This window comes from Cynoglossus semilaevis, chromosome 15 (genome assembly GCF_000523025.1).
Source record: "Cynoglossus semilaevis isolate Cse_v1.0 chromosome 15, Cse_v1.0, whole genome shotgun sequence".
NCBI lineage: Eukaryota > Metazoa > Chordata > Actinopteri > Pleuronectiformes > Cynoglossidae > Cynoglossus > Cynoglossus semilaevis.
Genome location: NC_024321.1, coordinates 19,038,479 through 19,054,111, shown reverse-complemented (window position 1 = coordinate 19,054,111; position 15,633 = coordinate 19,038,479). Strand labels below are relative to the sequence as shown.

The 15,633-nt window shown below is 42.6% G+C and overlaps 1 protein-coding gene across 4 annotated transcripts in view; it reads left to right on the top strand.

Moving 5' to 3' along the window:
• Window positions 1-9,297: 9,297 nt before the first annotated feature.
• Window positions 9,298-15,633, top strand: part of clint1a (clathrin interactor 1a) — an 11,773-nt gene continuing 5,437 nt past the window's right edge. For all 4 annotated transcript variants that reach the window (XM_008327657.3, XM_008327656.3, XM_025063178.1 and 1 more), the window contains exons 1-8: window positions 9,298-9,482; window positions 12,669-12,773; window positions 13,403-13,499; window positions 13,678-13,786; window positions 14,103-14,267; window positions 14,350-14,533; window positions 14,956-15,172; window positions 15,268-15,361. In XM_008327657.3, the coding sequence (XP_008325879.1) occupies window positions 9,442-9,482; window positions 12,669-12,773; window positions 13,403-13,499; window positions 13,678-13,786; window positions 14,103-14,267; window positions 14,350-14,533; window positions 14,956-15,172; window positions 15,268-15,361 (1,012 nt within the window). In that variant the 5' untranslated portion in view covers window positions 9,298-9,441. The remainder of the gene's footprint in view (window positions 9,483-12,668; window positions 12,774-13,402; window positions 13,500-13,677; window positions 13,787-14,102; window positions 14,268-14,349; window positions 14,534-14,955; window positions 15,173-15,267; window positions 15,362-15,633) is intronic.

The following is a 15,633-nucleotide window of genomic DNA, read 5'->3' as shown; positions in this document are numbered from 1 at the left end:
GTGTGCACCAGCTGCCCAGGGGCTATTTTTAAGGAGCATTTGTCCTTCTCTTTTCCTCTGGAGACTGACTCAACCCAACAACATCTCGTCCATGCACACTCACATATGTGTGTGTGTGTGTGTGTGTGTGAGCACGCACAAACACGGGCATTAACACATGCACTCATTAGCCCGTGAGCATGCATGCCCAACACTTTCCCTCTATCGCACACATCCTCTGTCCAAGGGCGTTCTGTAGATGTGGGGGCAGCAGAAGCCCGGCCGCTGCCGGTCGGCCTCGGAGGGCTAATAAAGCTTCCCTCCTCCCCGGCCCGGGGTAATACTCTCACTTGTTCTAACCCTGCCTCACAATAGTTTGTAAGACAAAACTGTAAAACGCCGTTGCTCAGTATTGAACCCACAGCAGCCAACGATGCACACAGGAAGTCAGGTGGTTCGAGTTCCGTGCGAACTGCAGATTAACGCTGCCGTAACCTTTCCTAAATGACCGAGAGAAACGTCATGAACACAACGTGAACGCTAACGCCTGGAGTTAGCTGGAAAAAGTCGACGCATTGATAGAAAAAGACAAACGCCACAGAGAACGCAATTAATCAGCTCTGTGTTTACACGTCACTTCTCAGGTGTAACCTTGGTAGTAATTGTAAAGGAATTCTTTAACAAGATACTAAATCATGTTCAAAGAGGAGAATCTAGGCTGCGAGGCTCACATTTGTGTTGTTTTCAAACACTGCTGCTCAAAGCAAACGTAGAAAAAGATAAAAATGAATCCTCTAACAACTGCTCCAGCAACCTCGTTAAGACATTATTTACTTTCATCGTTAGCCAAGGAAGAGGACACTAAAAATCTGTCAGCAGACAGAAATGCCAGCTCCAGAGTCGCAGCGCTCTTTAATTGTGCCATTTATCAGCCAAAAAAGCCTACACACTCATAAATAAACGCAGGGCCGTGCAGAGGAATTATAAAAATGTCACATATTAAGCGATTTAGTCAGTGAAGGAGTCGAGCATAAATATGACGTTAGTTTAAGAGTCATTAAAGTTGCATGAAGGAGCTGCTCAGAGCAGAGGGGTTTCCTCTGATCGGTAACAAAGAGGCAGAAAGAGCAACACACACACACACACACACACACACACACTGACTGATCATGGTGGGGGGGGGCTAACCTGAGGGGGAGGTCCAATCAATGTGTGTGAGTGAGTGTACATTTACGTCTGTGTTTACAATCATGTGGCCTCACACCAGAGTGTGTTTGTGTGTGTTACTGTCTGTGGTTATACTGTGTTTAATGAACATACTGAAGTTTGTCCTTGTGTGTGTGTGTGTGTGTGTGTTAGTTTGAGGAGAGACAATGTTCTCCACAGTCATTACTGCAGCAGGAGCCGCAGCCCGAGGCCCACGGCTCTGCACCGTGACTGGATCCAGCTGGTTTCTCAGCCAGACGTGCTGCACAACACTGGCTCCACCATTACCACCGCCCCGTGGTTCAAACCCTACACCTGCCTCATCGCCGCGCTCAGCACAACGGTATAAAGTCGACTCAAACACGTCGGCATCTCATAAGTCCGGTTCATCCACAAACAAGTCCCTGAAGATCCACGGAACACGGACAGGTGCTGAGTGGACTGACATGCAGAGCCGGACGACACGGATTCTCTGCGAGTCAGTGTGAGATTTTGAGAGCGGCCTCTGGGGGACACGTTAACTCTGAAGCCCTCTGCTGCCCTCTATCGGCGGCAGGCTCTCAGCCAGAGTTCCCACGCAGCTGCAGGTGTGGACATACGGCAGCTGTCTGTCAGTGGAGAACAGGTGTGTGAGTGATTCTGCCCACTCTCCCACTGCCCTCCTCTCCTTTTGTAAATGTTCCCTCCGTGAATAATACAAACAGACTGAAGCTTGGGTTAATTACACACACACACACACACACACACACACACACACACAGGTCGTTATCACGGGAAACTATTGTTCTGTTGTAACGATGACAATCAGAGGTAAAGTCTGATCAGGGTCTCCTCCCCTGTCCTCCTCCTCCGTCCTCCTCCTCTGTCCTCCTCCTCTGTCCTCCTCCTCCTCTGTCCTCCTCCTCCGTCCTCCTCCTCTGTCCTCCTCCTCTGTCCTCCTCCGTCCTCCTCCTCCGTCCTCCTCCCCCGTCCTCCGTCCTCCTCCTCTGTCCTCCTCCTCTGTCCTCCTTCCTTTTCTCCCTAACTTCAGTGACTAGTTGTCAAAAGTAATGTTAAAAATAAATAAATAAAAGTCAATTTACCACTGGGTGAGTCTGTGTCTGCTCTTCATTTCACTATTCAGATTTAGTCTGAGGATTAGTGATTCCTTATTGTGGCTGTTTGGACAGATATTCCGGTTCAAACCGGAGCAGCTCAGCTCTCTGTGTTAACTACCTTTGATCCTTTAAAAAAAATTTTTTTCCAACCTTTCCTTCCAGACAATAATTTTTTTTTTCCAACCTTTCCTTCCAGACAAGGTTGAACTTGTTTTGTTGCGTTCAGCCATTTTCCAGAGCTCCTCCTGCTCCGTGTCCACTGAAGGCCCCGCGTCTCCACCGTCACCGACTCACGGCTCGTTTGATTGACACCGTCGGTGATGTGGAGAAAATATGAATATTTACAGTATTAGTATTAGTCATGGTAAGAATTCCAGTCACATCACATACATACGCTTAAACTAGCCTTGATCTATAAACAGACTGAGAACGGAGGCCCTTGATTGGCTGAGAGAATGAGTGACAGCTGAACGAGTGGAACCTTTGAATGTGAAACTCAAAGGAAAGATGGGAAGCGTGTTTGTGCAGGTCCCAAGGGGGGAAAAGCCTGGGTTTCACACATGCACACACACACACACACACACACTGCCACACACACACACTCACTCACTCACACACACATTGTGATCTTGCTCTGCTTTGGGCTGTGCTCCACATGAAAGCGGTGACGCTGAGACAGGCTGTGTGTTGTACTGCACAACAACATGTGTGTGTGTGTGCGTGTGTGTGTACATGTGGACAGGTGTGTGTGTGTGTGTGGAGACCAGAGGAGGTGAAATGATGGCGTCCGTGGTACTTTGGCCTTGGTGGAACATCTCTTCCTCTCCGTCGTCTCCTCTTCTTCCTCAGATCTTCCGTGTGGATGAACTCATGTCTCAGGTTTTTTTTTTTTCTCTTTCTTTTCACATGTCCTCCTTTTCCCTTTTTCTTTTCTTCCCTTCTTTCCCCAGAGGAGAAATGAAAGATAAATGCACCAGAGTTTCATTCACATCCTCACGTCAGCAGCGACAGAACAGAACAGAACAGAGAAACGCCGTGTTTCCTGTCAGTCTTCAGGGGCTCCTTTGTTAATTTCTGCCTTCATCCTCCAAACAGAGGAACGCGTCTCACCATCGGCTTCAAATTGCAAACAAAAACACCAGTTTAATTACAACTGTATTTCCTTCTGTCATGGTGTCACTGACTCATCAAATCTCCAGAATAAGACTGAAGACAGGAAGTGATGCTCCTCAAATGTAGAGCCACCGTGCCCTTGACTGGTGCCCTGCTGAAAATAAGTCTTAGCCAATTAACATCGTCTTTCACCAGGTCCACACACACACACACACACACACCCAAAGCTGGCAGCTCATGGGACTAAACCTCATTAACTGCTCTGAGACAGACACTCTCTCTTTAATCAATCCTTTTCTAAGACTCCACGCACACGGAGAGGTGGTGACAATACAAGGCACACACACACACACACACGGCCATAAATAAAAACTCACACACACATATGTATCCATGTGGAGGGAGACTCAGATAGGGTCTTTGTTTGGATGAGTCAACTCTAAAACACTCTAATTACACTGACAAAGCCACTTTGTTTTGGTGGAGGATAAAATGTGAATGATTTAGCATATTATTATTGTTATGGCTGTGAAATATGAACCGAGCCCCCGGGACTTCATCTGCTCTTTTAAATATATGCAAATGATTTTATTTTGGTTTGGTTTGTTTCCAGTGACTTTTGTGAATTGTGTTTGGATAATTAAATGAATGCGTGCAGATGTAGAATCGCTGCCAGTGCCGACATGATGTGCTGATCTGCCAGATTAGCATACAAATTAGGAACGCTGCACCTCGACTGCTAATCCACTAACTTCTGTTTTCACGTCAACCTTGACCTATTTGAGAAAAAAAAAAAAAAAAACCCGTGCAGTGTTTAACCCCTGTGGTTGGAATGTAAACAGTGTGTGTGTGTGTGTGTTTATTTGATATTATCCTTCGCTGTGATCACTGCTCATATCACTGGGGTCAGGTTGTTTCATCACCACCGTCCTCCCTGTGACACTACAACACTGGACGTGAACGCACACAGTTCTGCTGTTCAGTACCAGGACTGAGGAGTTCTTTTAGACGACGTGGAGGACTTGGAACAGTTGATGCGCTGAACGCCAACATTTCACTTGTCTTACTTCACTGATTGCCTTGTGAATCCCTGATGGTTTCTGCTTCGAACATAATCATTTCCCTAACATGGGATAATTTGATTCTATTACTCTAACAACAGCGCAAATAAATTGCCTACATAATTTATTGTGCCAATAATAGCAGAACCAGATGTGGTAATGGTGCCGTGCTTTTCCGCCCTCATATTTATACGGGCTTGAACCACACCAGCTACAGCACCCCTCTGTTTACCTTTTCAGGATGTTTTCAGGGTGTTTTGTAGTTAAGGTGCAGTAAAGTGGTGATGTTCAACATCTGCTCAAACACCAGCACCAACACAGCTGCAGGTATTTTCCAAAAAATCCCCAACGGTCTTTTTCCAAAACTTCTCCTCAGCATTTTCCACAGCTCTGTTGCCGCTTATCGGAGCAATTTCCTATGAAGGAATTCAACACCTCCTCTGTTTGTTCTATTTACCCATAATGCATTTCTATTTCTTTGTAAAAATCTCGGTGTTCTCCAGTGTTCCGGATGCCCTCCGCAGCCCTCTGCTCCGTCCCATTTCTCTCATTGCCTCGGGTCCTCTCTGACACCCCCAGAATGTTAATGGGCCAATCAGAAGCACCGTCCTTGAGACTCTCACTCTGGCTCACTTTCATACCCTCCTTCCTCTCACCCAGCCCTCAAATTTATAACCTCAGCTGCTTACAGCTCCAGATGTTTGCTTCTGGTTTTAACTCTCTGTAATTGCTAATTCAATCTGGTTGTAAAGAAGCAGATGCTCTCAGGACTTGAGTACCTGTGTGGGTTTCTCTGCGTGTATGTTTATGCTCCCTCACCCGTGTACAAAGCAACAGGATTTACTGTAACAGCCGAACTCATAAACATAAACCTTCATAATTACACCAAGCTAACTTTTTTGTGTGGGGAGCGCGGTGAGCCTTAAGTCGCACAGACGTGAACGTCGGCATCAGCTTCCATTACTCACCGACACGTTGTCAGCGTTAAATCACCACCACAGACGGTTGATGCCTTAACTGAGCTGACACTTCGCTCCTGAGGTCTGAACTGTGGCTGGAGCCTCTCTAATCACCCGCCCACATGTTGTGTTTTTTTTATCATCCTGCATCCTTTTTCTCACCAGGCGAAGTGGCGGTCCGGTCTGGATTACAGAGAAAAATAAACAGACTGGTTCTCCACAAGAACACAAAGTCTACTTTGGTCCCATTAGGAACATCTGTGTGTGTGGTTGGAGATGTCACAGCGTCTTTGAACATGTAACAAGTGACCACACTGTTGGGGGCATATCCTGTACGGACACACTGAGCCACATGTCCTGCGTCCACCGGTTTTTACATAAAACAGCACATCTTTCTCACATACCTACACACACGTGCACTGAAGTGGACCTGTCATGTGTCATGGAGACAGGGGTCAGATAGTGTGTGATGTGTGTGATGTGTGTGATGTGTGTGTGTGTGGGGGGGGGGTTATATTGCTTGGGAAAAGGAACGAAGACTCAAAAGACTAAAGATATCACCAAAGGAACGAAAGACTCAAAAGACTAAAGATATCACCACGGGAAAAGGTCCAACAATAACAGGCTGAAATTTACCAGCAGTGAAAGAACGCTAACAGAGACAGCGGCAGAGCCGGGCCTCAGCAGCCAGCGACTCCACGGATCAGAACCTCCCCTGACGGCAGGACATTTGAATTCTTAGCTAATGTGAAAAAACAAAGAACATTGTCTTTTAATGACAGTGAAACAGCTCCGAGAAGGCACCGTGTGTTTGGGGAGATTGGAAGCACATGTTGGAAGAGAGAGAACAACGGCAGAGTTATTCAGACTGATCCAGTTCTTCACATAAAAACCCAAAGTTCAGACCATGATCCAACCACATTTGTCGTGGGAACTTCAGCCGTTTAAACAGAACACACTGACCCCCGCGATTTCACTGATCTCTCTCATTCACACACACACACACACACACACACACACAGAGGTGAACACACGATCGGCATGCTCCAGCAACAGAGAAGTCAGAGTGCCCCCTAGTGATGCTTGTGTTACAGTTCCATCAGGACTCTCAGCGTTTCCTCCTCTGCAGCTCCAGAGCCAAAACCTTTGATTTGACTCGCAATGCAAATAAAAGATGTGCAGCAGGAAAAAGCGGAAGTGAAAAAGATACATTTACAAAGAACCACTGTGTGAGTTACTGTTGTAACTCAACACAACAACTATTCAACTCTTTTAAAATATTCCCAATATCATTTTGTTTGTTTATCTCAGCAGACAAACTTTTCAGGAGACAAAGTTTTTAAAAAAAACTGATAGCACTTTTGAAAAATGCAGTGGAACAGTTTCTGTGACCAGAGACAAACTGTAACCTGTTGTCTGCAGTTATGACAGAGACCATCTGTATTTGCATATATATCAGATATTGTAAACTCTATGTACCAGAGAAAACTACTATAAAACTACTCATATTTTTTTCTGGAGTAAATTATCACATGTCTTATCACTGTTCAGCTTTAAAAACAAGTGATAAATTAAATAGATCTAAATTTTGCTTCACCTGTTTCACAGATCAGCAACCGCCGGAAAGTCACACACATGCACGCTGGCACGCTGGCACGCTGGCACGATGGCACGCTGGCACGCTGGCACGCTCACACATGAACCGTATTCATCAGAGTTCCAACTTCTGATCCTTAAGGACACGAGGGGTTTTCAATCAAAGCTCTGATTGAATACTTTGCCGTCCTCAGCACCGACAAATGCAAAGACACACACACACATTGTTGACAGGGAGTGTGTGGAGCAACATCATTTACCACTTAGACCCCTCCCTGAGGACAGTGCCGTCCTTAATGTGTAGGAGATACGTTGATGGTTCGAGTTTCTGTCAGGACGTGCACGTCAATCAACAGCTCACGTCAACAGAACATAAGCCAAGTGTTTCTGAAAGATCTTTTTACTGAGAGCCGTTCCATCCATCTTCCTCCAAACAGCACAACCCCTCACACACACACACACACACACACACACACACAGCCATTTCCATCTCAGCAATCACTTCTCCTAGAGTTCTCCTCTTTGGACGTGTAACAGTAAATGAGGTTGCTCCCCCGGGTGCAGTGCATTCTGGGCTGTTAAGTGCTGTTTCTTGTTGTTTTTTTCTTGATGGAATGTATTTTGGCTATTGTGTTGTTTCCTTCTACTCTGTCATAGAAGTGTAAGCACTGGGCCATATTTACACGTATCATTAGAGGAAAAAGAACACAGGGCGTCTGAGGGCTGGTCGTGGGAGCCCGAATATCAATCAATACAAGAAAAGGCTCAGGGATACGTGCAGTAACGAGACATAAAAATATGCTACAGTAAAAGTAGTAAACCATTTCATTTATCTGGTAGAAACAACTGAAGGCTTCAGCATTTTAGCTTCGAGTCGTTTTAAGATATCTGTAAAAGTGTAAGAAGACACTCAAACAGTCAAGAACGTTTAACTGACCTTTCAGAGGCCGGTCGTAGGGGCACACGCTGACCTTCCTAGACGCTGATGACAATGTGGTTCCAGAAGAGGAAGTGATGGATCTGGATTGACACAAACAGCCTGCGCCCTGCCTGGCTGTCACACAGCATCATGGGGTCATCGCAGCACGCCTGAATGCCAGATGATAAGAGATGAGGAACACACCGACTACTGTGAAGGCCTCACTGATGTGAGAAACAAACACTGGATAATACACAGCAGTCAAAACAATGGTTGATCTTGATCTAATTGTTCTCTTTTTAAAGAGAGTCAATGGACTGATTGAGAAATTATTACGTTACATATTTGCACAGCAGCCACTCGATGGGTCATTAATTAGCCTTTTGGAAATCAAAATGTAATGTTAGATACATTCTAATAAAATTTAAAAACGTTATACACATTTTTAAAGTTTATTAGAATGTGTTTAACATTACATTACATCATTACATATATCAGTTTTATATATGTATATAGTTTTATTTTACAGGCTCATTTTTTAACTCTTTTATTTAGATGAGTCAACAATATGATATAACTTAATTATATCATTTAATTTTAAATCAATATCACATTGATTATTTTGAGTAGAACCGGATTCAATTTTTACAAAGTTAAAAAAAAAGTACATGGTCCCACCTTTATTTGTAATTTAATACAGTTCGGTGTCCTTCTCCTCTCGATGAAAACCTCCCAGGTTCTCGTAGGTTTTACTCCTTTGAAAACAAGCAAACTAATGAAACTTGAACTTCTAATACAGCTACGTGATTAGCACCGATAGCCTCTGAAAAGCAGGAGCAACAGCACCTGTTGGGCTCCCGTCTGCCCCCTCTCGTGCGACATGGTACTACCTGTCTCACCTGACAGCTGTATGACGTCAGATCGGCTGAATTAAAAATGCACACATACGTGTTTGTCAGACTGTGAAAGGTCAGAGTGTTGATAAACGTTTCTTTAAGCTGAAATTTGTGACGTTACGTATTAGCATCGAGTACAGACTACTGAGCAGATTAGTTTGAATTATTATTATTATTATTATTATTGTATTTATTATTATTATTATTATTATTATTATTATTATTATTATTATTATTATTATTATTACATGCCTGCATATATATATAAATATATATATGTGTGTGTATGTTTGTATGTATCTAAATTGGACAACGTTTTTAAATCCACTTTAAATGACACACTACATGTACTTTTTATTGAGAATGTTTAGGCAGTGACAGTACCACGGGTGTTTCCTTGTAACAATGAGGAAACTCACTCCACTGTTGCTTTATTACGCAGCGTGTGTGACGTGACATTTCCCTCAGTAACCTTTAGTGTGCGTAGCATTTGCGCCTCCTGCCTTCAGAGAGGTGGTGAAGCAGAATTTACTTTACGGAATTTAATCTTGTCTTTCGTTGTACGACTGACTGAAGGGTTTTAACGGAGAGGAAAGACGCTTTTCACAGGGCGAAATGTTAAACATGTGGAAAGTAAAGGACTTGGTTGAAAAGGCGTAAGTATATCTTAACAAAGTTGACTTTATTTCGGTTGTTGTGTGCCTGTGTGTAGATTACCTGTTTGAGAGAGACACGTACCCAAAACTTTGACGTCACTCAACTCTAACAAGTTAGCTAGTCGCTATGCTACACTTGGTTGTGTGTTATTTTACTTATAACCAACGGTTGGCTACATTGTTGTGTACTAGTGGACATATTGTGTAATCGTCCGGTCAATGTGAGATAACTTTTGCGATGTTAAACAACCACGTAGCGTGTAGTTCAGTGTTTTTCGGAGCTCCGAGCTAACTCCCGGAGCTAACAGGCTAATTAAAGTCGAAGTAGCCGAAGCCAACCAGGCTAGCCAGCTGAGCTAGTTTGACAGCTCCGGACTCTGGCAGTTTCTATGACTTACAGCACTCACTCACTTGTCTCCCGCTAGACACAGTCTGAAAAACATTTGCAATCGAATCATTTATCAATATATTTTACTGTTGCACAGTTTCTATGATATTTTCAGACCAGTTTTATCCACCGTTAGCCGTTAACTTTTTATCTTTTAGCTGTGTAACAGTTTATCGTCTCCACTGTCAAATAACTGCCCAAACTTGGTTCGAACGGAAAAACACTTTATGTAACTGTGTAAATAAAATGACAAAACGATTTAAATATGATTTCCACGTCCCCGTAGTTCTGTATTGTGTTTGACAGTAATAAAAATATCAGAAGTAAACTAAACTCACGTCATAACTACGTAACTCTTTCTACTACGTGAGTCATAGGTTTTAACAAAACTGTGAAAAGTTATTTGATATAAAAAAACCATGAATGTTCACCCCCAGTACAGCTGTGTTGATAAGACTTTAACGATTGACAGACATGTTCAATGTTCAACAAACATGTCAGTAATCCATCACAGCTATTACAAAAGCAATTTATGTATGTAATTAATTTGACTTGGTGGTCATAGTGTATCCTAAGATTTAACCACAACCGGTCATAGAAAAACACTCTGCTGCAGTGAAGTGATTTGTTAGTTTTAGAGGAAAATATACAAATATACTGTTTTGATATATGTCTCCGAAATCTGTTTCTACTTATCTGGTCCACTTTTTATTTTCAGACTTACAAACTGCAATGTTTTTAAAACCTGCTGTGCACCCCATACCGTGTAACCCCAGTTAACCCCTGTGACCCCCAGTCTGTCCCAGAGAAAGTTGTCCAATAAGGGGGCCTTGTGTACAGTAAGGGATGCAGTGTTCAATTGTCAGCTGGTCATTAAAAATGAGTCATATCTAGTAAAAGTACTATTTTTATTCTAAGTCCCTACAGGCCAGGAAGCAATAACAACTATTTTGAGTAACTTTAAAAACATTTTTCACAACTAGTGTTTATTAAATTGATCTTTCTTTGGAAAAAAGAGTTACAAAAGACAATGAAGGCAAGTTAACCGCAATTTCTTCATCATTTTGTTTTCTGACCACACATCTGATATAAAATATAAAACATCTCTGTGATGCAAGTTCCTTAAAACCGGACCAGTCAGAGACTATTGTTGTGAACTATTTGTGTAGCAGAAACCAGAAGCTGTTTGATCTTTTGGGATTTGGCCTGTAAGATGCAAATGAGGCAACCCATGTTGTCTGCTGTGTTAATGCTTTAATACTGTGTCACAATTACCTCAGGGATTGTGTCCTTTTTTGTTTAGGTGTTGCTTAAATGATAGGCAGAAATAAAACATCCACTGAATACAGTAACTCACCTATTCTAGCTTTTACCCCGGCTTCACCACAACAGACATTAGCAAACAAGAAACTGCCCCAGTAGCTGTAGCTCCCTTTGACGCCCAGCTAAGCTAGTTTGACAGCTCGACACTAAAGACTCCACTGGAGTGTTTGAATGTTTAACGTCTTTGAGCGTGGACCTTCCACCTCTCCCCTGCCCAACACCATCTTAATCTCCATCTCCTTAATTTCCCAAAGGGGCCGCCCGAGGGATTAATAAAGTTCTATCTACCTGAAAATGCCTGTCAGTGTAGACATTTGTACTTAGCAATTAGTACAAAGGATCTGTGCTTTTTGTTTACAACTTTCCACCTTGTTTACAACATTCTCTTTTGTTATGCTGTTTACACAATCTAATGATCGCAGTCTAAACCACAAACATGAAATTAGTCGTGCTGTTCCAACCAAAACTGAAGCCACAATGTCAATAATCTAGTCTTCACATTCCACCAGCAAAGTCTTCAGTTATGTCACATCATTATGTCACGTCGTTCTTCTGTCAGGACAAAAGGCAACAAGAACATAAGTTGTCACACATAACCAGAACATAAACGTCTAGTGCCTTCTATTCACTAACGTTAAAATGTGAAACTGTTTTTCTGGCATGAGATTGTGAGATTGTGATTACCAGGTCACTAGGAAGGAAATGATGAAATAAGCACACACTCTCAATGTCATTTTATGAGCATGCGCGTGGGACTGTAGGAGTGTCAGCTCAAAGTAGTACAGCCGACCAGATATATTTATCATCTGAAATAATTTACTTTACCAACTGGCGCTGGACTTGTGCACCTTATAGGACGTGCAACTCCTTTGTGTTGTGGTTAATGTTTAGTTGCTGACTGAACGTGGGCACAATGTCATCTGCTGTAAAAGGCCGTTCTATATTTCCCTCTCTCTCTCTGTGTTGTGCGCTGGTAGAAAACGACATGTTCTGTTGTAAATTCCTTGTCTCCCGGGGGTGTGACCTCCTCGACACAGGGACAATAACGCAGGGACTAACAAGAGAAAACAGAAAAAAAGAAGGTGTGAGTTTCACCAGATGAAGAGAAGGGAGTTTACCAGTTATTTTTCTCCTGCTACGATTGAAATGTAAAACTCGTTCTTCGACAGAATCAATTCTTTGTAAATGTAAATGCCACCCAGTGGTATTTTAATCTCCTCAGGTCAGGGGTTATTAAAGCAGTTGGCTTTCTGATACCTGAAAACAACATGAGCGTCATACATGTTATTTATTTCTATGCCAGTTGGACTTTTAAACAAAGGTTTCATGTCCAATACTGTAGGAAAGTCTTTAAAGAGTGTCAGTGTTTTGTCTAACAGATGTTGTCACTGAGAGACTTTTTTATCAGTCTGATATGTAAACGTGGTGTATAACTGTATAACTATAACTATCACTTTTTCTCCTTTTACTGACAGAACCAATGTCGTGATGAACTACTCAGAGGTGGAATCCAAAGTCAGGGAGGCAACCAACGATGATGCTTGGGGACCGCCAGGTCAGCTGATGAGCGACATCTCGAGGTAAGACTAGACACAGTGTTGTGTCCGTCCTCCTGAAACTGGACAAAATGTGTTTTTAATTTGTTTAACACTATTGTAAAAGTGAGTTAAGTGTAGATTTCAACAATCGTAACTTAATGTTAACCTTAAATACATGAGCAGAAATAATTCAACCAACACTAAAATAAACATGACTAGTTGTTTCTTTCTTCTGTTGAATTAATGTGGTAAACTGTGGTAAAGTAATGAGCATGAAAAACATGTTGGAAACTTCATTTCTTGACCTAAATCACAGTAGAATGATATATAATTAAGACAGGTGTAATGATCTATATTAAACACATGAAGTGTTTTAACAACTAAAAAAAGTGTTACACGCACAGGTCACATGACTGATGTACTGTGTGATGGAAAATCTATCTTTATTTATTTTTACCATCACACATACAGTTTATCGCTCACAGGTAAAGATGTTGGAATAATTCTCTTTGTAATTTCATTTGTTTAATGTGTCGTAATAAACCTGTATGGTTTTAGTTTGAGTTATTGACATATGAACTTTGTGAAATAGACAAAGACAAGTTACCAAACTACTGTTATCATGTTGCACTTACACGACAACACCTTCTTTATTTTCCTGTCGTGCTCAGAGCCACCTTCATGTATGAGCAGTTCCCAGAGGTGATGAACATGCTGTGGGCCCGAATGCTGAGAGACAACAAAAAGAACTGGAGGAGAGTTTACAAGGTCTCTGCTCCGACAAACCTTTAAACAATCTCTTTACAAAAGACCAGAACGCCAAAGCTCATGGTCTCGTTTTGATGATGAGTAAATATGTGATCAACCGTGTTAGCTCACAAAATGACAAGAACAATTCATTCAGATGTACTGTACCTGAGTTAACTTGATGGAGGGTTTTCCTCAGTCTCTACTACTGTTGGCCCATCTCATCAAGAATGGATCAGAGCGGGTCGTGACCAGTGCCAGAGAACATCTGTACGACCTTAGATCGTTAGAAAGTTACCATTTTGTAGGTAAGTTCTTGTTCCAGTCTAATAAATCATTTTCTTCGTGGAGCTAATTTTGCCTGGTGATATGGAATAAACGTGTGCAACACAGCTACAAAAATGAACCAACTCTGTGTATATGTGACTGTTAATTGTTAATAAAAAATAAATACATACAAGATCGATATGATATGAAATGAAATATTACGATACGCCTTAGTTCAACCACTCACAGAAAAGCTGCTTTTCCAAATTTTATTTGTCTCACCTTGTTTTATACAAGAAGGGTTTTCTGTGTTATTAAATAAAAAAACGTCTTTTTTTTGTTGACATCTGTCTCCAGATGAAAACGGGAAGGACCAGGGCGTGAATGTGCGCCATAAGGTTAAGGAACTCGTGGAATTTGTTCAAGACGACGACAAACTCAGGGAGGAACGAAAAAAAGCAAAGAAGAACAAAGACAAATACATCGGCGTGTCCTCTGACAGTATGTCGTACCGCGGCTACCGTAAGTCCTCCGCAACGCTAGTCAGGCAAACGCACAAAAGTTTTCGAACATAAACCCATCCTCAAAAATGTTTTCTTCCCAGCTGGGGACCGGTACGAATGGGGCGAAAATCGTGGAAAGTGGGACGATGACTGGGACAAGAGTAAAGGGCAGTTTCCCTTCAGTGAGAAGTTGGGAGAGATCAGTGACAAGATCGGCAGCACCATAGATGACACCATCAGCAAGTTCAAGAAGAACGACAGAGATGATTCACCAGATCGATTTAGGTGAGAGGTGATGGTTGTTTGACCACATGGACTAAAAAGTTAAAATAGCAAAAATATTAACGATAACGTCTTAAAGATGTTTTATCACTGCAAGTGTCAACTATTGCTTTGACTGTTTTGGAAATATGTTACTTGAACCAACAAATTCAGTATACCATGGAGCTAAAAGGGTTCAAACTGTGATTGCCACCACTGGGGGGCACTACAGCCCATCAGGTGAGGTGCAAAACAAGACAAAAGAAAGACAGCCTTCAGGATTAGACGGCATTTACATCATTCCTGCAGCACACAGTGGCATACAGCACAGCAGCCTAGAGGGAACTCAGCGCCAAGAACCGGTGCTTTGTTTCAAAATATTAGTTTCCTCATTCTCATGCTCTCAAAAAGAAGTTTATTTAGTTTTCTGGTTGTTTTGGTCACAGTGAAAATGAGGAGGAGAGGAGTCGCTCATCTTACAATGGCCAATCAGGAAAAGTCTTCAAAGATGAAGAAGAGACGGTCACTACAAAGAGCGTACAAATAGTCCAATCAACAGAGACCACGGCTACACGCAAAAGAGGAGGCGTCCCCTCCAAAATAGTAGACCTCGGGGCCGCGGCCCATTACACAGGTGACGCCAGTCCAAACGCTTCAGTCAAGGTACTGATGGAACAGCACAGCACCAATTAGACAACGTTTACACTTAATGCACGTCAGGTTCACGTACGTTTCTCTAAATGCTGTGTTCATTTCAGGCTCAACCAGCAGCTGCCGTTCCTCAGGCCACGTCCTCGGGCCTCTCTGACCTCTTCATGGTCGACACGGCGTTGAGCCAGAACACTGCCGCAGGTACAAACCAATCAAAGAAGGGTTTCTTTGTTTGTTGGTATGACCGGATGTCAGCCTGGAGGATTTATGGCAGCTGTATTTGTGTGGATTGTGTCCCAAACTAGTTCAGCATCATTTAGCATGAAGACAGCAGCAGAAACCTCAAGGAAGCAACTACTGTCTGTAGCAAATATGTTTGTTTTTTATGGAGTATATTCTTAGCAAACGGACCAGACAGCAGTAAATCTAGAGAAATCCTCAGTGACTCCCGGACAAGACTCAGAGATTTCAGG